This window comes from Corvus hawaiiensis, chromosome 6 (assembly GCF_020740725.1).
Source record: "Corvus hawaiiensis isolate bCorHaw1 chromosome 6, bCorHaw1.pri.cur, whole genome shotgun sequence".
Lineage (NCBI taxonomy): Eukaryota > Metazoa > Chordata > Aves > Passeriformes > Corvidae > Corvus > Corvus hawaiiensis.
This window is the reverse complement of record NC_063218.1, coordinates 22394872-22422738: the sequence shown is the minus strand read 5'-3', so window position 1 is coordinate 22422738 and position 27867 is coordinate 22394872. Positions and strand designations below refer to the sequence as shown.

General features: G+C 40.0%; 1 protein-coding gene across 1 annotated transcript in view; it reads right to left on the bottom strand.

The window, feature by feature from the left end:
- Positions 1-2314: 2314 nt before the first annotated feature.
- SPTLC2 (serine palmitoyltransferase long chain base subunit 2) overlaps positions 2315-27867 on the bottom strand; it is a 78385-nt gene continuing 52832 nt past the window's right edge. The window contains exons 10-12 of the mRNA XM_048306884.1: positions 13723-13858; positions 11601-11730; positions 2315-6276 (exon numbers count right to left, since the gene is read on the bottom strand). Coding sequence (XP_048162841.1) covers positions 6157-6276; positions 11601-11730; positions 13723-13858 — 386 coding nt within the window. The 3' untranslated portion in view covers positions 2315-6156. The remainder of the gene's footprint in view (positions 6277-11600; positions 11731-13722; positions 13859-27867) is intronic.

The window sequence follows — 27867 nt, the reverse complement described above, 5'->3', positions numbered from 1 at the left end:
TTTCCTGGCTCTGGAGTACAAGGCCAGAAGGAAACAATGATCAAAACAGGCTATGGTTTTATCCAGTCATTCCAGTATGAAACTCGTGTGTTGAATTTTTTTGAGGTTTTTATTTTGGGGGTGGGTAGGAGAGGGACTGGGAAGAAAGAGGAAGAGGGTTCGGTCTCCTTAATAGGGAAAAGCCTCATTAAGAAAAAAAGCACCAAACCTACAATATAGTGGTTTTTTAAAGTCTTTATTATGCAGAACATAGAATATATTTGAATGAATTTTTTTCCCATTTTTTTTTCTCCAGTGTTTTTTTTTAAAACATGCATTGTTACCTTTTTAAAGCCAATGTACCATTCATTTATCTTTTTCCCTGCCCACAGAGCATCCATATTCATGTTAATCACAAGTGTAAAAAAAGTTAGACATCTGGCATAAAATATCTTTGGGGGGAGCCCATTTAAAAATTTTATCTAAAATGTCTTATCTACAAAAAAATCCAATATATATGTACATTATAGCAACACAGAGGCATAAGAATACAGTGCAATTTAAGATGAAATGCTGTGACTTGGTAATTCTGCCCAGGGCTTGTGGAAATGTGGGCCACCATTGGCTTTAGGGCTGCTAGCCTAAAGCCTCAGGCTCCAGCATTCCTCTGTTCTCTCTCAAATGGGTCTGAAGTTGATATTGGGAGGCCAGAGATGCATTAAACTTAATATACCATTAGGGGGTAGCAGAAATACTGTCTGAATGGGATGAGCTTTGGCAAAAAAAGAAGAATGTTTACAACGGTCAGATGGGTTTGGTGCATGTTTCACCTCACTGTGGGTATCTCTGCAACGGCACCAACCCTTGGCATATTCATGTGAGACCTGTTCACCTACTGTTGAGGAAATGAATTTGCTAGCTGCCACTGGTTCTGAAGTCCCTGACCCTCTCAATAAGTTTCCCACTTTCAGCAGCCCAGGAACAAATTACCGATGGAACTACACAGGAACCATGTAAGCTACACAGGAACATCAGTGCAGAGAACTGCAACTACTTCTGGCTCCCACGTGGAGATATCTCCTTAAACAGCTGCTAGCCAGGGTCACACACAAATTGAGTTTTAAACCTCTCCCTCCCAAGAAAATAGCAGTACATAACTGCTTAACTAAGAGCACAGAGTATTCTTCCATGGGTTAAAATCCACTGCATTCTTCAAGGCCAGTCTTAATTTCAATTCTTCATACCAAGAATCACAGTTTAAGGCCTTCAACACACACCACAGTCATCATCTGCTTCACCCAGCCCCTTTTGGGGATATGAACACAACAGCTCCAATGTCTGCAGCAAATGCTTTTCTTTTTAGTGAAAGGTAAAGCACAATACTTCACACAAACACTTCATGTTTGTGCTCTAGTATGATGTCTGAATCCTTGAACAGGTGAACAACTGGAAGGCTGGGGATGTTTTCAGGAATACAAAGCCATCCAAATGGCATCAGAGATTGTTTTTTTTCTTTTAAAACCACGTTCAGGTTACGCAGGTCAAATGACTCCCAGTGCTTTTCCCAAGTAGGGGTCCAATGCCACTTGGGTGTCTGTTGCAGGATCCCCACTGCAACAAATGGAAATTATGGTTTTATAACAGGTGTCAAGTCCAGCACCAAAGCCAACAATGCACCTGCTGAGGGGTCATACTAAGCATTCCTGAACAGCTCAGGACTTCACTAGTGCTAAAACAGAACAGACTGCAGGTGCCTCAAATCTCCATGCAGAAGGTGCCACCCACACCATGCTTGACACTTTCACAGGCTAAATATAAACTGTAAAAATAATATATATAAACTGCATAAATTCTGACTGAGCATTGTATATTGGGATACATTTCCACAAGTTTCCTTCTCTGTGATGCAGCAGGGGGGCTCATGCATTGTGCTCCAAATCCAATGCTGCAAGGTGTTCTCTTAGATGAAATGAAGAGTCATGCTCACACTTTCCTCCAGCCTCTCCTATGATCTCCCTGAACAGGTAACATGGATTTTGAATGAGCAAACAGCTGTAAGCCAAATGCTTTTCAGAGGTAAAGAAATCAAAATTTGCAGAGAAGGAGAAGTATTTACTTGGTGTGGAAAAGTTTTAGAGGAGTGTCCATTTAGGCACTGAAAGCTGCATTCCTGATTTAGGGATACTTGTTCAAGTACACATGAAAGATCCCTGTACAGCTGAAAATAAGTGATGATTAGCTACCCCTTTTCTCCTTCTCTGCTGTTATCAGTCCTTCATCCACACAGCACAGAGTTGCTGAGTATATGGGCACACTTCCCCTGCCTGTTCTTTGTGAAGGTGCAGCTCTGATAGTGAGTACCACATCTGCACTCTTAGAGGAAACAGCAAGAGGAGGATGGATAATGCAATTCCTTCACTGAATGACTTCATCACAGAAAGATGTTTGGTCAGCTTGCTCCTGAGTCTTTGCCTAAAGCAGAAGCATACTACACCTGTAACTCAAGAACCAGAACTCTTCATTAAGGATGCTACTTAGAAGGGAAAAGATACAGCAACTAAAGAGTTAAATATACCATATACATACTATACAAAAGTTTGTGTTGTGTAAAAAATAAAAATGAAAGCCCTGAATATTTTGACACAAAAAAATTAGTTTCTTCTCTGCCAAAGAATGAAAGGAAAACTATGCATCAGGCTCCTTAAGACAAAGGTCTGCTTGGGAAGGCCCATTTCTAACAAGAAGCACATCTCCCACTCTTTGCTGATGCTCAGTAATAGGAGCTTCTCAATTTTCTTAGGAGTGAAAGAATATAGCCATTAGCCTTAAAAACAGTAATGGTTCTAAACTCTCCACTCTGCTCAACAGAGGCAACAACTTGCTTGCTAAGTTCTTCAGAGAGCTACTGAGATGGTAACTATTGTATATTTATGAGTAAGTTTAGCCAATATACAGTACAGGGCAAAATCCTTTGTTCAAAAGCAGCCTTCATTTTCTTTTGAATTTTGCATCTCTTAAGAAATACCAGGAGTCATTTTCAATTAGAATGTCTCTGAAAAGTTGGCAGGGACTGAAGTCTTATTTCTTAAGCAGCTTTTCTTCCTTTGTGATCTCTCAAGATTGGTTCTTTCATTCATTTCTACTGCCAGGAGAAAAAGGAGACAGATTTCTGGTCAGTACATAAATATCAAAGCAGCAATCCATCCTAGACATACCGTGACAGCATACATGCTGTAGGTTTGCCTAGCACAAACCAGTATTGGAGATTTTTTAGTAGATGCAAAAAGGTTTTCCTGGCTTTCAAGCTCAGTGAATTACTGAATTAAAAGCATGAAATCTTGGCCTTCTAACTCTTACTTTTTCAGAAGCAGTTTCAACAGGTTTCATTATTTTTACCAGACTTTGGCAAAACAGGTTCTTTTAAACAAAAGGCCTCAGAGAGAAGTGGGGGAATTTGCTTCCCAAAAAGGATATGACAAGGCTGAAATGTAACCAAGTTAACTGCCAGAGTTATTTCTGAAGTGTCTTTGCAACCCAAAATTCAAAGTTATATGCAGACAGTGTGACACAGCAGAAAGATACAAAAAGGCAGAAGCTTGAACACAATTTCCTCAACAAGTGCAACTAGAAACCAAATGGACACTAGTAATTCTTAAACACTGACCATTTCAGAAGTATTACACAGGATTTATCAATATTATGAAGATTTTTCCAGATGCTTTTCTCCCTTCCAAAGACAAGCTGCTCTAAAACTGATTCCCAGAGACAAGGTTAAGATTCAAGACTTGTAGAATCTATGATAACCCACTTCTAACCTAATACATCACAGTTTTCAAACTGACTTGACTACACAGCAGACAAACACACTGTACATTTGTGAATGCTTAAAAACAGCTACCTACTGACCCAAGCCTTTAAATTGGTCAGATTTGTCTGCTCTTAAACCATTCCATGATCAAGCTAATAGGATCAGGGCTGAAGTCAGGGCTTCCTGTACTAACTTCCTCTTGTTCCCTAGTACAATCCAGAGAGAAAAAAAAATCAATAATTCTTTGAGGTAAAGCTTCTTGAAGTGAGAAAGCAGGTCATCTGCTGGAATGTTAGAGCTAGCCCTGGGCAGAACACAGGCGAGAAAGCTCAGCTAACTGAGGTTTGTTCACTCTGTGGCTGAACATGTGAGACTATTTCAAAGCTATCCAAGCCGCACATACAGACTCCTCAAACTCTGCACACACACAGCTCCAGAAGAGGAGCCAACCAACATTAATGGACTAAGACAGAAATAGGTATTTGGACCTATTTTCAAAAAGTCAATTTCAGTTCTTCTCATATAATTAAATTTCTGAAATTCAATGGTAAAAGAATGAACCAGTGTTTTGAAGTTCCATTACATTAAAATGGAACAAGATCTATAAATGCATGAAGTTAGATATTCTATTAAATAGAAGCCAATTCTGCTTTAAATCACCAGATGTATTTGCAGAACTACTTGGTTCTAGTGGCCAAAGCACTCCTTCCTTGTTAGTTGCAGAGTGAACATAAAAGAACTTTAAAAGAATGATTTTTTTTTTCAGCACCACACAAAGAGCTTTGAGCTGCCCTCTGCTTTAGTATGATGATGGTGATGAGTCGGTTTCTAAAACCTCAGTCACCTGCAAAAAGCATCTTGCTAACCCAAACTGAAGAGCTGTCCCAAACCAATTGACACAATGTTAACATTTTACTATCTTTGCAGAAATCATGTATGTCTAAGTAGAAAATACAGAAACTATACTGCAATTGACTCCTATTTAAAATTTTTGGTACCTTTTTGTTGATCCATTCTGTTCTCTGAAAGAATTCAAGATGTAAAGACTAAGTAGCAACCATAAGGTGTGTTAGAGCAAAGGCATCTATTTTAAACAGAGGGACAGTATGAAACTTGCAAATAAAGACTCCAAACAGCAACTGGCTCAATAAACACTCATTTGAGCAGTGTTGATCAGTAACAGAAGTACAAAAGAATAAAGATGTCAAACTAAATGCAATTGTGAGGACATTTTCTCTCTTCAGGGAAGGCCTACAGACATGCAGCTGCCATTGGAGACTTTGCTGGCTAGCCAAAATGTAATGTATGATTACAAGATTCAGGTTGTCCGTACATGTAACAGGGCCAGTGAAGAACACCTCATGGATGACAAGAAACAGTGAGTTAGCATGGCAAAAGGCAGCAGTCTTTCACAGACTTAAGAATAAGCACAAGACTTGCTCTAGTTTACTCGCACCCAAGAGCACCCTCCTAGAACTTAGCAGTGACTTGTTCATGACTTTATGATAATTCTAAAGCAAGAGAAACTAACCTGAGGATGAGAAAGCAACACAATCTGTATTTTTCCTTTTTTTTAAACAGAAGTATTAAAAACAAAACAAAACAAACCCCTCTCCATCACTTACCCTCTATCAAGGGGACAATTAGTATCAAAACCAGGAGACAATCTGGTATCCATACTGGGAAGGAAAAGAGGCTACAGTTCCAGAAGTCCTTCTGCCTGTGGCTTACAAAACTAAATAATGTTTGGGAACAATGGTCCTGTCAGCAACATGTCAACAACACATTTATTTTAAAAAGGCTAAATTCAAGTTTTAAACATAAGTAACTGCAAATGAAAAAAACTACTTTGGTTGATTATCCATCTTGTTAAATATGTCAAAGTTAGCAATCAACAGTTTCTCTAGGAAGTCTCCAAAAACAGACAGGTCAGCTCATTCATTATTGGGAAGATCAGACACCTAGCAGTGACACTGAAAATGCTGCCATGCCAGCATCACACATGCTCACAACATCTCAGCCAGCATTTGGGAGGCTAATGGTGCATACAAAGTCTGAACTAATCAGCCACAGCCAACTTGGGTTGCTGTGAACTCATTGAGACAAATAAATAAAAAAAAAGCAACAAGAGAAAAATAAAGCCAAGCACCTCTAGGGCCAGACCCTGAAGACACGGGAATCAAAGAATTTTTTTTCTCCTCTCCCTATTTACAAAATGCCATTTGGAGCTGATGTGGCCACTTCAGTATTGTGAGGAAATGTCTTTTATACTAAGCAGTCCTAAGTGTGTTGTTCACGGATGCTGTGGCCTGTGTGCCACGGAGTGTCCCATGGGGTGTGTCCCTCCCACTGAGGCACATGGAGGGAGTTCAGTCTTCTGTTTCTTCGTATGTTGTCTCGTCAAACGGCCGGTCCAAGAGAGGTACCAAACGGCGACGGGAATATTTCAGTTGCAAAAGGTCCCCAACTTCATTGATTTCTTTTAAAGCCTGACAAAGAGACCACAGTAGATCAGCAGAGGAGACAGATGCAAGTTATCAGCACATCTTCCTTTTTGCATGCCTGCAGACTACTCTGACAGCCATTTTACTTGAGATTTTATTGTGCTAGAAGCCGGTACCTTCAGAAGTGCATAGGATTTTTTTTTTTTATTTTAGCATTCAGAAATTTTGAGACCACGTAAACAGCACTGGTCACTTAACTGAGACTGCCTATGCATCCACCTGACTATTCCAGTTCCAAAACAGGATCATAACATCCAGCAAATCCCATGACTATTTACAGATAGAAAACCAGAGAATAATGTTCTTCCCTTCCTGGAGATAATGAAGCTGAAGTAGAAGAAAATGTACATGGAGGTTTGGCTCCTCTTTATGTATCATTCAGTTTGAAAACAACCTGTGTTAGCATACCTGATCTACCACATTTTTTAAATTGCAAAATAGTGAAGACAAACTACAATAGTGAGCTAACAAGTTCTATAGATGCATTTGTGTTATCTACATTTGGTTAATTTGCACTGGCCATATACAATTAGAGATGAAAGCTATGTATCATAAACTACATGGCACAGGAGATTTTTGCCAGACAATCCAAGGAAAGAAAAAGTTATTCTGGGTAGGACCCCAAGCATTTTCTCCTTGGAAAGCAAGGCCCACTGAGGTTGCCACAAAGGCCACACTCAAGCGATTGATGACCCAGAACACTGCTACTGAATTAGCACAACCTTTCACCATTTTGACCTGAACTCAAATATTATGAAGTTTACCAGAGATCAAACATCTGCTTGTGTAAGAAATGAGGAAAGTCCCAGCTCAGTTAATCATGCTTCCATTATGTTGCAATCTCTGATAAGACACTGTCCACAATAAGTTCTGTTCAAAGCCAAATCCTAAACTTCATTTCTCTACAGAGCAAAGTACAAAATCAGTTGCTGCAAACAAATCTGCAATAGCATGTGATGCCAGTTATTTTATATAGGCAAGTGACAAAAAATGAATTCAGAAGATCACTTCCAAGTCCAATGTGATTTTTTGGATTCAAAGGTTGGCATTTTTTGCTGCCTTGAATTGTACTACATTTATTTGAGATAGGTACATTCAGCATTGCTTCAGAATGTCACTAATTCAGCATTAATGCTCCAATCTGGGTCAAATGCTTGTCTCTTGAGGACAGTTGGCAGATGGGGGTTGATACCTCTACATGTTTTTTCTTCCTAGACGGATAGTTCAAGTTTTTGTTTCTTTAAACAACGGCCCTTCATGCTTGTTGTATCTGGCAGCAAAACCCTCTGCACTCTAAAATCTCAGGGAACGACAAACCCAGAAGTTGGACCTCGGTAAAACAAAACAAAACAAAAGCGTGGGCACAGTCTGCTAGAGCTTTAAGTAAAGATCCCATATGGAAGCAATTTAAAGCTGAATTTCTGTTGAAAGAGTATGTTAACTGTTATTCTTGAATGCAGATTTAGGATTTTATTAATTTAAAACAAAAAGAGCCATGTGACCAGCAAAGACTACAAAGGAAATGGCATTGGTGTACTCCGACTTTAGGAGAGTGCAATATATTTTTCATCACTGAAAAGAAAGCACAGCCCACAGGGATGCAGGTTATGAGGGACTTCACTCTGATCCTAAGCCAAATATTTTTAGGCAAGGAAGTTTTATTTACATAGAACAGTTAAAGTTGTAACTAAGAACTGTTCCTCATCGTGTGAGTGTATTCAGTAAGAACAAGGAAGCATTACAAATATCACCATTTGCAAGACAAGCTTCTCCTCCCTATGCTTCAAACCTGGGTAAGTTTTCTTTTAAAAAATACCACAAGAGCCCTGGTTAGCAGCCATGAATACACAGATGGGATACCAAGTTATGCTCTGTCACTGACTTGAAGAAGCTGTCTGCCAGCTCTCCCCAAGTCCATTCATTTTAGTTCTTCCTCTTCCTGGATATTGTTGCCACAGTTAGCAGAGGGATTAGATCTGAGGGTTGCCTTAATGATTAGCTGCCTGAAATCAATCCCCTTTCACTGCATCACAAGAAAACACAGCACAAAGTCACTGACAAAAACACTTGCTCCTTATTAACTTCTCTTGCCAATGCTCTGGGTTTTGAGCATGCAGCTATTTTGAACCTTAAAGGGGGTTACACTAACTTGGAACAAAGCCTCTACATACTGAGCTAAATCAGGATTTCTTCATTCACTTCAAAATTCACACCTCATTTTGCTCTGGATTAATTTTCTTAGGCAGACAAGCTCTAATATATTGAACAAGCATTTCCTCAATTTAGTACATTTAACACTTACAGAGGTACCCTAGCAATGAGTCTTATGTTAAATGCACAAAATTTGAAACATTTTTTGGAAAATGCAGTAAGAATTGACAGGAAAAGAGGCTTTTAAAGCAGAGTAATAAAAGTTACAGATAGATTTTGGAAGAGAACAAGTGTGGTACTTATACAGACCCTACAAAAGCAGCTTATTATGGCAAAGGCCCCAGCTAGTCACTAAAAGAGAAGATCAAGAACCTAACCAACTGTAAAATTGCATGATTGCTCACGTAGTGCCCTCACATCAAGTTTGTATGGTTTCAGTTTTAGCTCAATTTGCAGCAGTATGATTTCAGAGACTTCAGTTTTCTTTATTTTCCTTCCTCCCACCTCTTATCCATTCATCCCCACTCCATGCCCACCTGTCCAGAAGTTACTGCTCCCTCATTTGTGTCAATGAATGGTCTATTACCATGCTCTGAGCCAAGTCTGATACTATTCATTTTATACATGGGGAAAGGAAGCGAAGGAGAGGGTCGTCTCTGAACATACTGGTTCAAAACCTTTACTTGGAACAGAAAACTGAATTGAGATGATTAAGGCAAGAGTAGCAGAACAAGTAGCTGGGAAGGAACTCCTTAAGCAGTCTGTTGTTGGAGTGTTGTGTTAGGGAATCTCTCACAAGACAGGAACAGCTCAGGAGCAGCAAGTACAGCACCACAGATACACAGCAGGTTAATACTACTCAATGACACTAAACATACATTATGAAACTGCTCACATCACTCACTGCCTTACTAATTTTCCTATCAAAAATTAAAAAGTGTGCCATTTGAAGCTGTTGATTTTTATGTAAGTTCTGCAGCAGCAAAGAGTGAAAAGGTTGAGTCTGTATTTTTTTACAAGACATTAGTAAATATCTGTCATATGTCCCATTTGCTGTTCACATATTGAAGTGTTCCCACCTGATCATATTTGGACATTGGGCACGATTTCCCTTTCCTAACTCCGTGACCACTCTCAATCATGTTGTCCACAAAATGTTCAAAAATAGTTTCAAGATTTTTTTTCTCCACAATCTTCTCAATATAAAGGTGTGTAGATGTTGAAAGGGCTGGCAGAGAGATTTTCCTATTTTTCACAGCCGCCTGTGGAAAGTCTCCGTTCTCACGCTAACTAGCTGGGAAAACGGTTTGAGGTTTTGTAAACTATATTGCAGGTGCAAGCTGTTTGTGTCTTTGTTTCCCACACTGGGAAAAATATTTTGGAAATGGGTGTTATGCCACTCTTGCGAACAAAGCTATAGAAGCTGATTTATAAAATTAAATATAGCCACTTCTGGCCTTTGAACCTGATCCTGGACTGTGTCATTCTTGGTATAACAGTGACAAAGCCAAGGCTTTTCAACCTGCAGTTCCCCAGATTTTTTTGCCCTTCTTCAAGACGAAGGTGGCATTTGCCATCTTCCAGTCCTCAGGAGCCTCCCCCAACCACCACAAACTCTTCCTCCAAAGATGATAATCAAGAACGGCCTTGCAGTGACAACCAGCTCCCTCAACACTTGTGGATGCAGCTCATCAGGTCCCATGGACTTGTGCATGTTGATTTTGTTTAAATGTGCCCTTATTGGAGCCTCCTTCACACCAAAGGTAAGTCCTTACTGCTCCATACTTTTCCACAAATCTCATGGTCTCAGGATTCCTGAAGTCTCACCAGGAGACTGAGACAACAAAGGCACTGAGTACCCTTGCCTCTTGCATGCATTTGTCACCTGATTCCCTGTGCCATTCAGCAGCAGTCCTCCACATTTTCTCTACTCTTTCTTTTGCTACTAATACCCCCATAAAAGCTCTGCCTGCTGCATTTCATGTCCTTTAACAGACTGAGTTCCAGGCAGGCTTTAGCTTTCCTGATCCCATCCCTGCATGCTCAGGACTGTGTCTCCATTCTTCCTCGGTCACCTGCCCCTGCTTGCACCTCTTACACACTTTCATTATATATTTTTGTCAGTTTATTTATCCATGCAGGCTTCCCACCACATTCACTCTCCTTTAAGTCAGGATAGATCATTCTTCAGGGAAGGAGTGGGGAGGAAAAATCAACTAGCTGTCCTGGACATCTCTGCTCTTTGAGGCTGTATCCTATGGGATTCTTTCAAGTAGGTCTCTGAACAGGACAGAGTCTAGTCTCATGAAGTCCAAATTCATTACTTAACCTAGTTTATATTCTAAGTCACAGACCCTCAAAGTGGGGAAAAATGTGCAATGCAGAACTTTGGCAGTGCGTAAGACAGCCCATGTACACATGTCCATCAAAAAAGATTATTCAGAAGACTCAAAATTGAATGTAGCTACCACACCAAGACTATTCTCAGTATGTCAGGCTTATTCATATAATCCTCTTTCAACTCTATTAGTCCGAGAGTAACCACCATCCTTACTTTTTGAAGGCAGCATCTCCTAACTGTGATGCAGGCCTCCTTTGAGGGGACTTCCATTCCCTCTGGAAGTGCTGGTAAGAGTAAGTAAGGCATTGCATGTGGCACAGACTCACTAGGATTGGTTCATTTAAGATACAGTGCTCTGAAGCTTTAAACAAGAACAGGAATAGTAATCTTTGGAATAAAAATTCTCACTAGTGCTTCCTTTTGAGAGGAATATAAATGTTTTGGAAGATCTCAGGCCTTTTCATTTTTTTTCTTACCATTAGCATCTAGGGTCAGAAGATGCAGAATGTTTCTTTCTAACTAGTTCAATGCAAGGTACAGCCTTTAAAGAGGGGAAAAAGCATTGTCTCATAGGAATGAGACTGTCTCCTTTTAAAACAGGACAAGAAAAGCTCTGAGATTTAGTCTAAGCAGCCATTCTGCACTACTGAAGCAAGGAAAGAGATGGAGTCATTGCCAGCCCTACTACAAAGGGCTTTGAAGATTAGGTTCAGCTAGTTTGCCTACCAAACATTGAACCAGTGTACAAAATCCAGACAACTGTTGTATCTGTTTATTAGCAGGCATGAGCAGGAGGAAGACAAGATGAGACACTTACTGTATCAAGCATCTCTTTGGTATGAGCTGCAGACAAACAGAATCTGGCTCTGGACTCGATGATGGGGGTGGCAGGGAAGCCCACAACCACAACACCGATGTTCCGCTTCAGCATCTCACGCCCAAACGCACTGCCAGAGAGAACGAGATCGTCACAATTATTCCGGTGGTGGCAAAGCAGAAGCATGAAGGACTCAATATGGTAACCCATACAGGCCTTTTGTTGAGGCAAGGCTGTCAGACCACAGTTTGGAGCTTCTGGTGCTTTCTTTTTAGAGGCAGAAATGCTTGTGCACAAAAGCCTTTTTTAAATTCAATCCCAAGGTGGTCCTTCTCAAAAGGTTTCAGTGTATTAAGTTCTAACAAAGATGAAAGATTGTATGTGGCAGAGACTGGTCTTTTAGCAGGCTGTTTCTAAATGGATTTGTAACCTAAGCTTGGAAATCCTTCCAATAGGAAACAGTGATTTTGGCTCAGAAGTTTGACTATACAAAGGAATCCCTCATGTTGCAATGCCCCAAAGTGGATGTTTCTGCAATTTCAAGATGTTTTGTTTTCATGAATTTAATTTGATTAAAGTACATTATTGCATCACAGAATGTACCACTTCATAAGTATCACGGGAACCACAATCACCACAGTAAATTGAGATCATCTAATATGATACCTAATATTTTTAAGGAAGGTGCAAAAATATCATACAACTGTCACACACTACCTTCAACAAAACCATTTCTTAAGGAGATCAAAGAAAGTAGTGGCTGTGACTTATGCAATGAGAGGCACAAAGATCTTGATCCTATCTGTAATGGCAGTGCGGTTCTGGGTGTTTCTACAGGCCACAGGAAATGGTTAATCCTTTTTGAACTGACCTTGTTGTGAGAAGTAGCAATGAACTTAAGAGGCTTATAAGGACATATAAAAATAACATTCTTTTAATAGGTTTTTAAATTTTCTTCCACAACTATTTTCCTTACAAATATGTGCCTCCTGATACACTTCATTTTGTATCCATTTAGTACTCTCAAACTATTTTAAAAACAGGCTACAAGGGACAAAGAAAGGATCAAGTAAATCTGATGCTCTCTGTTCTTGCTCATTTAAAGTAAGATACTGGCCCAACTGCTCAGCTAATAAATATTTCCATGAATATTTCCAAGGAAAAGATTGTACTGCTTGGTAGAGAAACTGGGCAGCAGAAACAGCTGCCTCAGTGTGTGGGACATGTACTGTGCAGCACCCATAAAGGTAACAGGCCTTTTAAAACTGTGTTACACTGAGAAGGGTGGAGAACGACTGTATCTAGCTCTGTAAAAAGTGCCAGACTGAAGCCTGAGCTAGTAAAGCACTAGAGATGCTCAGCACAGCTTAAAATGAAATTATGTTTTCCAAATTTGAAAGTGTTGATTGAGCACTGCATTACACAGACACTAAAAAGTAGCAATCAAAGCCAAGCTGTCCTTGAAATCAGGTTTTTGTTTATGTTGCACAGATTTTTAATATATACATTATATAGCCTCCTTGCAGAATTTTAGCCTTAATTATTCACATAGCACCACACAAATCAGCAAGCATTTATAAACCTATGTGCTACAGTTGTTTTAGTATTTACAATACCAATACCTGAGTGATTAAATCTGGACTTCTTAAAAACTTGGGATTCATTAAATACATGTTGTTGGCTCCCATCATGTCTTGCCCCCCTGCTTTTCCTTTTTTAATTTTCAAAGTTCGTCAATGGAAATACTGGCTCCTTCTGATCCAGGAGCTAGTTGAAAGACTTCTTCCAGTGACTTTTAATGTTCATTTCCATTCAATTTTAGCTCCTCTTTAGCACATTTATAAACTTTACATATAAATATAATGGAAACACACAACCCAACCTTTAAAGCATGACACATAGAGGCAAAATTGCTTCCCTGAAGTGCTTTCTTGATGCCCCAAGCTACAAGCTTCAATTTTCTCAAGATCACTTACAGAAGTTTCCATATTTTATAACACTCAGTAATGTTCATAAAAGCAAAAATCAAACGGGTCTTTTCTTATATTTAGAAAACTCTTCATATTCTTACACCAACCTAGCTTTAAAGAAGATAGGTAAGAAGTTATGCTGTCAAACGTACCCAATTTTTGCTGGCATGTACAGCATCAGAGGCACAACAGGGGAATCTTCATTTCCATAGATGATAAAGCCCATCTCTTTCAGTCGTCTCCTGAAATATCTCGTGTTCTCTGCTAGCTGCTGCACACGTGCTCTCCCTAGAAAAGAATTGAAGGTGAGACTGTGAACTCAACTGTTGTAAGTCACATCCGTAACTGCAACACAAGACCTCAAACTAAAGTACAAGACATTAATGTCCTGCTTGTGCTTATGGAAGCGTTAAAAACAAATGCAAATTGGGATTTGCAGTTTCTTCTCCTTTATGTAACCAAGATTAATCATGCATTTTCTGACAAGTCTGAATGGACCAGGACAAGCACAACTATCAAGTCCAAGCACTGCCTAGTTTTTCCATACCAGGTTTTCTTTCAATCAAGAGGTACCTGGCAAAAAAAGGGCAGTTACCTGCTTTTAAACAAGATTCAAAGTTTGCTCAGAATTCACTAGTAACTGCATCTTGAAGAAGAGTTTGCTTACACTTTGAATAATTAATGGAAAACCTACTGAATCAGCTGGGGTTGTTCACCATGTTTTATCCTGCTTGCTTGTATTATTGTAAATTACTACTTTCCTCTTTAGATCTCTTTGCTGAACTACCGCATGGCTGCTCCCTAACCTTTCTCAGTTAAAATGATCTAGGTTTAAATTAAACTGATTACTTCTGATAATCCAGATCACTTCACTTAAGTGGCAGCAGCCAAGCCAATTTATTATGTATTCAGCCATTTCTGTAGGGGTACTTTGATATTTGTCAAAATTAGAACACAGGATATTAGACAGCTAGTATAATTTAAATATTCCAGATGTTCAGATCTATGCATAGAACAACCTATTTATCAGTTAATTAAATTCTAGCCTAGCACACTGTACTACATTTCTGTATTGCCCAGAAAAAGGTTCACGTCATCTCACTTAAGCAGATCATAATGCATTTCTGATCAACTAATAGTCTAATGTGCTTAAGAGATTAAGCACTATGCCATTGATGAGACTATAATAAGTAACACTTAACCTTTCTTGTCTCTGGTCCACAAAGTATATTTCTGGGTAATTGATTACCCAAACACTGCCCTGCCCAGACGGGTGATTCACAAACTGAACCATTAAATGTACAGCACACAGATCTATGCTACATAGTGAAGGTGGCTGCTAGACATAATCGTCTTCCTTTGAAGTTGTAGATAACATTAGGTCATTAACTAAAAGGAATGCCAGGTCTCAAAGAAACATCTAACACCCACATAGCTCTGCTCCAGGCCAGAACAAATGTAATTTTAAGAACCTATATAGTATTTGCTACCAAGAGTATCAGACATTCCACCCACAACCAGACAATCAAAAGCAAAATCCCATCAAAGGCACAGTATAAGAAAAAAGGGTGAAACCTGTTAAGTTTGCAAAACTTGGCCTATCATTAGCGGGTAGAAACTGGTATTTTTAATAGCACTGACTGCCACTTAAGACATCTCTTCTTCTCCATTAACAGCATTATTTCTTAATCTTTTCTCCCCCAGAGTTTCTCCAGAAACTTAATTCCTCTTCCCCAAAAAGCAGTAAGATTTCACTAAAACACAAAGGCTTCTTGAACTTACAAAACTAAATTTTTAATTTATTCACATCAGATCAGATCCTCTGCTGCAGACCCAGCTTTCTCTTATGTTTTCAGACCAATTATTTGAGCATTTTAAATAACCCAGACTGCAAAATGAAGTTGAAGAAAAGAAACAAACTCAGTAAAATTCAAAGAACCAGGCTTACTACAAGATACTAAAAATAGTGGGCCAAAAGCCACTACTTGCATTTCTAATATTGAGGCAATCAATAAACACACAAGTGTCCACAGCAAACTACATGCAGAAAAGAAGCTATTTTGGTACCTTCTGAGAAAGCTGCATCTGCACATCTCCTACAGAGAAATGCACCAACTTCTGATATGTCAGGTCAGTGATGTAGAATCGCATCAAAATACAAATCAGATTTCACCACTATGGAGTAGTAAGGTAAAGTACACAGCTGCTGTGATCAGCCCCTCTCCCTGACAAGGAATGCAGCTTTTGCCATACATACATCTTCTCTGTGTTCCCATAAAGCATGCAGTTTACAGTTGAAGCAGAAGGAACTTCATCACCTTTATGGTTTTCCCCTCTACACATTCACACCCTCTTTTATGTTGTTGAGAGCCTTCCAGACTAAAGATTACAGAGCAATCTTAATTTGTAGCTGGCAACCCCTTCACAGTCTTCCCTAAACTCCTACCAATAAAAACAAGTTATGATTCTAGATTTGTCCTTATAGATTGAAGAGTGCTTTGCAATGTAAACAAGTCTCAAGAACAAGTCTTTCAGTACTCTACAGAGATGTAATCACCTATTAACAGCAACTGAGAGATTTGGAAGATGCCTGCCTTCTTCAGGTTTGTGGGTCTCAAAAGTCTATCAGCTTTTACTTCACTCTAGAGCCATCAAGTCATTTAATGAAATTATTACTTCTTTAAAAACTTGTGGCTACAATAATATACCAAGAACTTGAAAACATATTCAGTGGCATCTGCTCACTACCCACCACGTCATTACCATCTGAAGACAACTGTCGTCGTGGTGAAGCAAAGCACCAGGAATCAAACAAAAATTGAGCACAGGTTCCTTGTCCTCTGCTTGCCTTTCTCCCTGCGTTCTGTGCAACTACTCTTCTCTGTACGTCAAGATATTTGGTCTCCTCCTCCACTATAAAATCCTGCAATTGGAAGAGTGATGCCACATGCTAATTGAATAGGGTTTGTAATACTATGCAACAAGCATATATCCAGCGTTCAGCTCTACTAACATTTGCTGGTTCAGCCCCACTGCTACACACTGGTGTAGCAAGCTGTTAACTGCTACTACAGTTCCACCATGTTTTCTGGGACCACAAAGACAAACTAAGCAGTGCTAGAAACAGCAGCGAGTAGGTACCATTGCTAATCCCACTCACAATCCAAACAGTGCTTGAGCACTCAAACAGGACCTCTAAATCCCTTCCCAGCCCAAGCATCTTCCAAAGCTCAGAACTTTGTCCACAACTGCTCAACTGTAGTAGGCCTAGAAAAATTGTCAGGACTGCAGCAATTCTCCAGCAACTGGCTTTTTTGGCAGTATGCAGCTGCATTTTTAAGACCATAAAAAAGGCCAGATCAGACACCACCCTGCCAATTGTTCTTGCATAGGAGTTGTGCAATGATTCTGGTAACATCCTTTCATCTAGGAAACTGGAATGTGATGACCTTCAGCAAAGGAAGGAAAGGGGGAAGAAAGGGATGATTACTGGAACTGAGTTCTTCAGAAGGTTCAAAAAGCTAGAACTGTTTATCAGATCAACAGATCTCAAGTCCCTCATGGGTCCTGTAAATGGCTTAAACTAGCTACTGACAGAGCAACATTGAAATTAGAGGATAACTAATAACTTTTCCTGTACTTCTTCTATACCCTTTTACAAGTTTACTGCAGTCATATCAAGATTGCTCTTACAATTTAGTAAAACACTTCTTTGCTTGTAGTAGCCTGGGCATCATTTAGTCTAAAGTGCACATGTATCTCCTAAAGCACATGCTGCCATTTTATCAGAAGTAAAGGTCACACACCATCTAAAGGGGAGAAACACTCTCAGGTCACAAATATACAATGCAAGCAATATTATTTTAAAAATGCAGCTAGCATATACCTGAAAAAAAAAAGAATAGAATTTCCACACCCTAGAGAAAGTACTCCATTATGAATCTGAAAGCCCATGAGATGCATATTCCTTGTAACCACTAGAGGTAAATTGGTGTCTCCGCCAGGACAGGTTCCCACAGGCTAAAAGAATGACCCTGAGATTAGCTCAGATGATTAGAGCATGGTGCCAATAACGCCACAATTGCGGGTCTGATACCCGTATGGGCCATTCACGTAAGAGTTGGACTTCATGATCCTTTTGGGTCCCTTCCAACTCAGAATATTCAGTGATTCTGTGAATAATACTTCATCACTTGTAAAGGTGTCTGCTTTAGAGGTCATAATGCTCAGAAAGGCAGAAGTTATAATGAAAGCAGGAAGCAGAGAAGGCAAGAGTTACTGAATGCCTTCTTCGCATTGGTCTTCACCAACAAGAACAGTCCTCAGGAATCTCTGGCTGAGAAGACCAAGAAGGGTAAAGGAGTATTGTAAAGACTCTCCCCTGGTGAAGGAGCACCGAGTTAGAAAACACCTAGCCAGACTTGACATCCACCAGTCCATGGGCCCTGATGGGATGCATCCATGACTGCTGAGAGAGCTGACGGACACCACAGCAAGGCAGCTCATGATCATCTTTGAAAAGTCCTGGTGATCAGGAGAGGTGCCTGAGGACTGGAAGAAAGCAAATGTCCCCCTGGCCTTCAAAAAGGAAAGAAGGAGAGCCCAGGAAACTTCCAGCCAGTCAGCCTCACCTCAGTCCCAGGAAAGGTGATGGAGCACCTCATTCTGGAGATCATCTCTGTCCTCATGGATGACAAGAAGGGGATCAGGGATAGTCAGCATGGATTCAGTAAAGGTAAATCATGCTTGTCCAACCTGATTGACTTCTATGATGAAACAACTACCTGGATGGATGAGGGAAGAAAATGGATATTGTCTACCTAGACTTCAGCAAGACTTTAGGCACTGTCTCTCACAATATCCTCACAGATAAATTCAGGAAGTGAGGAATGGATGAGTGGACAGTGAGGTGGATTGAGAACTGGCTGAATGGCAGATCCTAGAGGGTTGTAATCAGTGGCACAAGGTCTAGTTGGAGACCTGTCACTAGTCGTGTCCCCCAAGGTCCAATACTGGGCACAGTATTGTCTAACTTGTTCATCAATGACTTGGATGGAAGAGATAGATGCCTCCTCAGCAAGTTCACTGATGACATGAAGCTGGGAGGAGTGGACAATACCCTGGAGTGCTGTGCAGGACCTCAAGAGGTTGGAGCAATGAGCAGAGAAGAACTGTCTGAAATTCAATGAAGGCAAATGCAGGGTCCAGCATCTGGGGAAGATGGAGCCACAGGAACTGGTATAGGCTGAGGGCCAACCTACTTGAAAGCAGCTCTTTGGAGAAGGACGAGGGGGTGCTGGTGGGCAACAAGCTGTCCATGAGCCAGCAGTATGCCCTGGCAGCTGGAAGGCCAGTGGTATCCTGGGGTGCATTAGGAAGAACACTGCCAGCAGGTCAGGGGAGGTGATCCTGCCCCCTCTACTCCATCCTGGTGAGGCCACAGCTGGAGTGCTGTGTCCACTTCTGGGCTCCTCAGTACAAGAGAGACTTGGAGCTCCTGGAACAGGTCCTTTGGAGGGCAACAAAGATGCCAAGGGAGTGGAGCATCTCTCTCTAATAAGGAAAGGCTGAGGGAGCTGGGCCTGTTCAGCCTTGAGAAGAGACAACTGAGAGGGGACCTCATCAGTGCATAAAAATATCTGAAGGGAGGGTGCCAAGAGGAAGGATCCAGGCTTTTCTTGGTGGTGCCAAAGAACAGGACAAGGGCAATGGGCAGAAACTGATGCACAGGAAGTTCCACCTGAATATGAGGAAGAACTCTACGGTGCCAGTGACTGAGCACTGTAACAGATTGCCCAGAGAGACTGTGGAGTCTCCCTCACTGGAGATCCTATAGAAATGTCTGGATACAATCCTGTGCAAAGTGCTCTAGGATAACCCTGCTTGGGCGGGGTGGTTGGACCAGATGACCCACACTGTGGTCCCTTCCAACTTTACCCACCCTGTGATTCTGTTATTATATAAGAAATATGTAAGCCCACCTTTTCTTGAAGTAAAAATTGAGTTGATATTGACTATAATTATCAGCAGGATAAAAAGGGAGCTGCACATTCCACCACAGCACATCTAAACTCCTTTTGCAATGGGTTTACCAATGGCACACATCAACAGAGAAACTCACCTGTATTTAACCTCACTCTCTCATAAAGGCTTATGCTTAAACTAACGGTCCAGATACTTAAGAATTCTCAAACAACCCAGATTTACAAAACTCAGTTTAATAAACAAACAACAATTGCTCAGCAATTAAAAATTTTTGCAAGGCCAGGATGAACTTAGCCTTTGGAAAAAAAAAAGAAGACAATTCTTAGAGCTAATGTCTGTGTAACTTCTCAATTCCATGTTAAAAAAAAAAAATCATCTCTATAAAGAACCCCAAGAATTTGTGGAAGTTACTCCCTCACAAAAATCTAGTATTTATAACATTTCTGTCATCTATTAAGGTTGATAAATAAGCTATCATAGATAGTATTGGACACAAAAGAAAATTCAGTTCAACCTGGATGTACTTGTTTCCCTCCCCCCGCCTTGATCTCTAAGCAGTAACTGGAGAGCAACCACAAATCTGTTCCAAACAGTGCAACACTTAATCAGCACAGCTTCTTGAGAAATAAAAAGCATGTTGCATTATACACAGACAGACTACCAACTGACACTGAACTCAGAGGGGCAAACCAACTTCAGATAGGCAAAAAACACACACAGGCAGGATTTTATCTGCTTGTCACACTAGGGATCACTGTCTCCTGGATCTAAAACAAAGATACTTGCTGCAATATAAAGGAAGCTTTACATTTTAAATTGGTTCTTACAAAGACTTCAAAGCAAAATAGTAGGACATATCTTGAAAAATGGTTCCTAATCAGTGAAACTGTAAATTGTATGCACAAGCTCTTGTTGGTCAACAAATATCAGTTCACATTAGGCAGCTATGATGAAGTTACTCTATATTCTTTCATTAACCGATCTTGCAGATGTTCAACACTAATATGAGAGTTTTATTATTGCAGCCTTAATTTAACCTATTTACTTTGCTGTCAACATGGAAAGAGAGGCTAAACTAAGCCATTTCATGCCTTTGCCTTACATACTGATTGAAAACTAACATATTTGTTCTTAATGATTAAATGAAAAATGTAGAATAAAAAAAACCCTCTTGATACAAATAGATTGGAATTCAGTACATGCAGAATCATTCCACTTGTGATACATATTTATTGACCCAATTACTCAGTCCCTCAGTAACAGCTCATGCTGTAACACAAACACCTTCAGGTTCAGTTTTCATTATGTGATCAAGGAAATGAAAACATTTATTAGCAGAGATTTGTAAGAATTCTGTAAGAACTTGTGAAGATGTAGTCTGACAGTAGCACATGGCCTCTGCTAAGACTTAGTATGTGTCTAACAAGAAATAGGTTTTGTTAACAATATTGTCGGGTACATATTAAAGATGTTTTAAACCACCATAGGAAGATTATAGCAAGTTAATATCAGATCCATAAGGCATCTTTAAGATGAAAATACTCTATTAATTCTTTGTGGAAAATTTGCTTTCAGTCTCTACTGTAATCCACTTCACACTGTTTTCCAAGCTGGTCCCATCTTACAAACTCTTGCCAGGTGTTGGAGGTGAAAAATATTACATTAACTACTGATAGATGTGCCATCCTTAATTTGTGGCAGAATCATTTCTCTTAGTAGAGCTTATTTCAGCCAAGGAAGAGATTCATCTGGCAATCGGTTTACCCTGACAAATACCACAGCTTTACTGATGCTAGCATGACCTCTGCAGATTTACTTTGCTAGGGCTATGAATTTTATAGGATTGCTTATCTGGGCAGGTTTCCTGTCTTCTCCTCTCCTGACAGCCACAATCCAGGGAATATAATAAAACTTTTCCCTCCCTTGTACAAATGCTTTCCCAGAACTAAACAAGTTTTGGTCTTTCTCAGAACTAAAAATAAAAATCAAGCTAACTAAAAGAAGGTACTTGGCCAACTAAATGCTTATGGGGATTATGGCAGCTCTGAGTGCATGTATACACAGAATGGGGAAGGAAGAGACCAAGGTGGGTCATTTTTTCACACCTCCCTGCCCAAGCAGGGTTATCCTAGAGCACTTTGCACAGGATTGTATCCAGACATTTCTGTAGGATCTCCAGTGAGAGAGACTCCACAGCCTCTCTGGGCAATCTGTTACAGTGCTCAGTCACTGGCACAGTAGAGAAGTTCTTCCTCATATTCAGGTGAAACTTCCTGTCCATCAGTTTCTGCCCACTGCCCCTTGTCCTATTCCTTGGCATCACCGAGAAGAGCCTGGATCCTTCTTCTGGCATCCTCTGTCCAGATACCTGTGTACATTGATGAGGTCCCCTCTCAGTTGTCTCTTCTCAAGGCTGAACAGGCCCAGCTCCCTCAGCCTTTCCTTATTAGAGAGAGATGCTCCACTCCCTTGGCATCTTTGTTGCCCTCCAAAGGACCTGTTCCAGGAGCTCCAAGTCTCTCTTGTACTGAGGAGCCCAGAAGTGGACACAGCACTCCAGCTGTGGCCTCACCAGGGCTGAGCAGAGGGGCAGGATCACCTCCCTTTACCTGCTGGCAATACCCTTCCTAATGCAGTCCAGAATACCACTAGCCTTCTTGGCCATGGGAAAGGCATACTGCTGCCTCATGGACAGCCTGCTGTCCACCAGCATCCCCTCATCTTTCTCCACAGAGCTGCTTCCCAGCAGGTCAGCCCTGATGGAAAGAAGCATGCATATGGTGTCAAAGGAGATCAAAGCAGCAGATCTCAACCTACTTTTTCAGGAAATAATGCTGAAAGGCATTTTATAACCTAAGCATTAATATTTACTGACTGTTGTGTGGAATAAAAAGAGCTTGTGGAAAGGGTAGGTTCTGTAGCATCTACCATTGTTCCAAAACTACATGACCACTCTATAACCCAATTTTACAGAAATCCTTGACCATGTAAGCTTACTACAATTTTTAGCAGACATGTATGCAACTAAAAGTCCTCCATCACAGAAAACAAAATAACAAAACAAGAGAAGGAAATCACAATCCACTACAAAGGCACAAAGAACAATGTGATGCCAGTGTGTCCTGTTTCTCCAAACAAACATTGGCTAAATACAACCTACACAGAAAGGATATGGACCAGGCTGCAATACTCTGTGGTTGCTTTTCTGAGAGCACCAGCATCAATGACACAGAAGATAAAGTACTACTTCATTAACAAGGATAGTGCTTTTTCTCCATATACCTTGCTATCAATGGGCCAAACAAAAGAAAGTAAGATAAAATTTCTACTTCAAAAAGCCTGTATTTTCAGACATTGGGAAGTGCTTAAATCAAAGTAAACTGGCGAGGAAAACTTGGTTACATATATCATTCTCTAAAAGTTTGTTTCTTCAAGTCAGAGTGACGTTATTATACAATCAAGCTTGTAAATTTTTCCACATTAAAACCCCCTTGTTTTTGCAAAGGCTTATACTTTCATTCTGTTTATTATTCCTACATTTCCATCTTTTGGTTGGCTGTTTCAGTGAATGACATAATTCAGCATATTCTGTTTTGGAAACAAGCATTTTTCAAATCTCAACCAGGAATTCAATATTCTTCTGCTGATTTAACAGATTCTCCACTAAGCTTTCAGAAGCTAAGTTGCCTCCCAAGGGCTTATGAAGATCTTTTGCAATGTTAACATAATAAGTCAAGTTGTTTTCTGGACATTATACTTGTAAATACCTCATCATTAAAAATCCATACAACAGCCAATTTTTCTTTTTTTGAGAAGACATAAAAGCACTACTACCCTTTTACTGCCATGAACATGTTTTTCATAGAAGATATAGAGAACTCCCCTCTTGAAGGCTTCTCCTGAAAAGCCCAAGTCAAGCAGGACATCTAATAGTATTTGCATGATGAAAAAAAAATAGCAAAATGTTTCTGGATTTGCTAACTAGCAGAAAGGACAAGCACAACTAATGAATATCTGACTGGAAGCAAGGGTTAGATTAGAAACAAAGTAGTACCTATTAGGGGTTACAGTGAGTAACCTAAAACCAGAGAAAGTTGAGTGAGATTTTAAACCAAAAAAGATTGGAACACTAAACAAAATTCCACTTCAACAATGATTGTATGCCAGAACTTTTACCTTTTAAGGAAAAGTTGCACTAAGAGAGACAGAGAGAGCACAGTGTTGTTAAAAATGCCGTAATGGATGCTTAAGGACCTAGCATGTGCTGATTTCGAGATGCTTGTAACATCATTTGTGAGAAAGCAGACTCATGACACAAACTCACAACCCAAAGCAGAAAGAGGGATCAACAGTGATTCATCTGCACAACCCACCCAAAGGCATCACTCACACACAAAATAAGGGAGAGGTGACCCCCTACAACAATCTATTCTGTCAGCCTAAAAAAAGTGATTTACAACAGCTCATAAATAAGATGAGGGTAAAAAGCAAAGTTTTGCTGGTTTCTTCTGAGAGATCACTCTACAATCGATAATAAAGAAAATTTTATTATACATTACCTAAAGATTTCTTATCTTTCAGAATACTTTTCCTATCTCATTATTTAAGTTCCAGGGACAAGATGACTCCACATGTTTCACTCTGCTTCCTCCAAGTTTGCTCATGTGAACACTGTGTCACTGCCAACATTTGCAGTAAGAATTTTACATCCTCCCCTTCAGATACTGTCTGCAGATTTTCATTATAGATCTTCAGAAAAGTACTGTAGACAATTATAAAATGTAACCTGAGATTGCACAGAGATATATTAAAATGTGTGGGCCAGAATACTGTATTCCCCCAGTTTTATATTAGAACATACCAGTTCACATCAACAAATACCAAGAGAGCCTCCCAGAACAATGAGAAACGTAAAGAAAGTAATTAGAATAATTCCTTAACTCATTGCTATTATATTACCATCTAATAGCTCAAACGTTAGTATTCAGCAAACCACTCTGAAGACAGAGTAATCTCACTGGGTTTTTTTGCAGGGTTGATGGAGAATCCAGGTTTAAAGCTAATTTGGGAATGGGAAGAGTCTTCGAGCTGTATGTTTCAAGCTGGAGGTCACCAGAAGGACCGGGCACCTTCCACTAGAGGCCAGCGCTGCACCCCTGGAGTCCCCAGCCGCGGTACCTGCTCACAGCATGTGCTCCCCACAAAAGGCTGCACTGCAGCAGCATGGCAAGGCCGTGCTTAATTCACCCAGGAGATGCTAAGGGGACAGCTGAGTCAAGTTATTTATTCTTCTGACATACTTGCATGCTTCCTGAGTTCAGCACTCGGGAGAGAAACTACAAATAACATGGGAAGGGAACAGTTTAAGAATCAGTGCCCTTGAAAGTGTGGATGAGGAAATCAAAAGACGGCTGGGAGCTCATGTTCGTTGGCCATATGGCAGCAGCATAAGCAACAATTTATTTTAGGAGAAGCAGTGAAAGGCTTGGCTCATGACCATTCTCAGTTAACCCCAGGACTATGGATTTTAACAACACTGTATGCAGGGGATTTGCCCGGATTACATGGGTACTCAGTATGGAGCCACTGTAGAGGTGATGGTAAAAATGCTCAGTGCTTTAAAGAAGAGAGGAAAACAGCTAAATCTGATTTTAAAAACTGGCAGCAGTAAAGCCAAAGAGAATCAGAAACGGAAAAAGGAGAATAGAAAAATTATGGTTGATATTCTTGGCATTAAAATATCTCACAGAAAATTTATGCTAATATTAAATATCCATCATTGCATTTGCTATCAAACTAAATAGTTCCAGTGGAGTCTAAAGGCATGCCAAAAACAGCTGGGTGCATGTACTGTGTACTCATTGAGTTTATATATACTGGTGAGATTGAAGCCTTTGGCATATTCCAGAGCCCAGAGGAGTATTTTTGTATTTGCAGTTTCTGATTTTGTTTGCAACTACCAGCTGCATTTAGAGAACTCCAAGGCAGCCTGCTCTCCCCATGAACTTCATCATAAAAAGAAGCAGCTCTCACCAAGAAGAAATCATGTTGCTTGATGTGACTGGAAAGATGCAATCTGTTAGAATCATAGAAGAGTTTGGGTTGGAAGGGACCTTAAAGATCATCTAGTTCCAACACCACTGCCAAAAGCAGGGACACCTAACACTAGACCAGGTTGCTCAGAGCGCCATCCAGACTGGCCTGGAATGTTTCCAGGGATGGGCCATCCACCACTTATTTGGGGAAATTACTTTAAAAAAACACTTATCTATGTTCCACCATACTTGTAAAAAGAATTATTCCTTCTATTTAGTCTGAATTTACCTTCTTGTTAGTTTAAAACCGTTGCCCCTTGTCCTACTGCAACAGGTCCTACCAAAATGTTTGTCCCCATCTTTCTCATAAGCTCCCTTTAAGTACAGAAAGGCCACAATGGAGACACTTTGCCAGAGGATCCTACTAACTGTTCAAAATAGCACATGTTTCACAGGTTATTAGTCTATTAATAGAATACCTGTGTTGGTGACCATGAAATAACTTGAATGATCTGGCTGGATATGCACTTCAAATATCACAGAAGTAGCATTGCCCAACCTTGCTGTAGCCAATAAAATAGTATTTGTAAATATGATTTCTTCATACTGCCCTGCTCTCTGTATTATTTAAACTTCTCTAGAGCAGTGACAATATGTGTCAACAGGCAAGCACAACAGTCTTAGCTCATGTCAAAGGATTTCTGCAGTATGGGGAACACAAAGATGTTACAAAATGACACTGTAATAAAATCAGCTAAAATGGTTGCTCCTCTGTGCACAGCCATGAGAGTATTATAATTATTTGATTAGTCATCTTTTGCTTCAAACAGCAGGCTTCACCAAGTGAGCAGAAAGACTTTGAAATAAGATACATATGCTAAGGAGACCAGAACGAATAAACATTAAGGAGTTAGTAAAAGCAATATTAAAACCAATTTATTTAAACTGAGCCAATGTTTATCAAACTACAGGAGTCAGCTTTTCTACAGCAAAAATACTTTCCATAAGATCCTAAAAATTCAAGCTTTAAAGAGAGAGATTAAAGCAGTAGAATTCTACTGATCCTACAGCAAAAAAGTTCATCCTGCCTCAAATCTGGCCAACATTGGCTCCTAAAATGAGCATATACTGAACATTTAGTAAGAGCTGCAAATACATAAAATGAGTACATTCCATTAGAGATGTTGATAGCTGAAACTTAGAAATTATTAATCCGAACTAATTAAAGTGGAAGGAAAATTATTTCTTGATAACCCAATTCTTTAATTATCTTGTGTGCATGTAAGTTTGATCTTCTGGGTGCACATACATCATTAGTAATCAACTTCTATACTTTTCCCTTTGTAGCTGGTACAATTGTATAGCAACCTGCATCCTCCCCCTTGTGACTGAAACAAGGCTAATGTTCAGCCTTACATGTGTCCTTTACAGTCTCTCAGCTACAGAATTCAGTAACCTACTAAAGACTCAGAGGAAGGTTATTATGCATGAAAATAACACACCAAGTGTTAAGAAAGGTAAATCTAAAAATCAGGATAGAAGACTCCAAGCAGTCCCTGTCATTACAATTAGTGAACAACGGGCCCAGGTCTTTAAAACATACATGAATAGAGAGCTACTTTATCAAATGTAGCGTCACTATCATATACTGTACCAGTGGCAGAGATTCTGATAAAACCACAATTGAAATATAAGATTGATTGACCTGCAGGTGTCTGAAAACCATTTTTAAATTATCTTGGGCTATGTTAGAATATTTTAGCAGAGCATGCTTCCACTACTAGGGAAGACTTCTGTAACCAATCCTAATAGTTCATGGAGTGACTGCAGCCACTGATACACTGAAGCCTTTAATAAGACTGGATTGCTCTCCATCATTGGAAGTTTCAGTCCTGAAGTACAAAGCTTAAATACATCTAAAATGCAAGAAGATAATATTCTGATTTGGATGAAAGTCAAACATCATCAGGAAGAAAAACTATTACTAAAAGCTGCCAGTCATTCCTTTTCAGCAAGATCACCGACAAACCTTATGAGGCATATAAGTATAGCAGGAATGAAAACTGGAATTTGCCTTAGAGAAGAAGTTTTTTTACTGAAGGAAACACCCTTATTGGACTGCTGTATGTACTTCAGAACTACAGGGTGACTGAATGTAGAAAATGGCATCTCAAAGACGTAAGTGGCCAAGGCAGATGCAAGAAACCCATCTAAACAATGGGTAAATTTGAAAGACAGTAACCAAACAGCTACTCCAGAAGTGCTGAGCAAGGGACA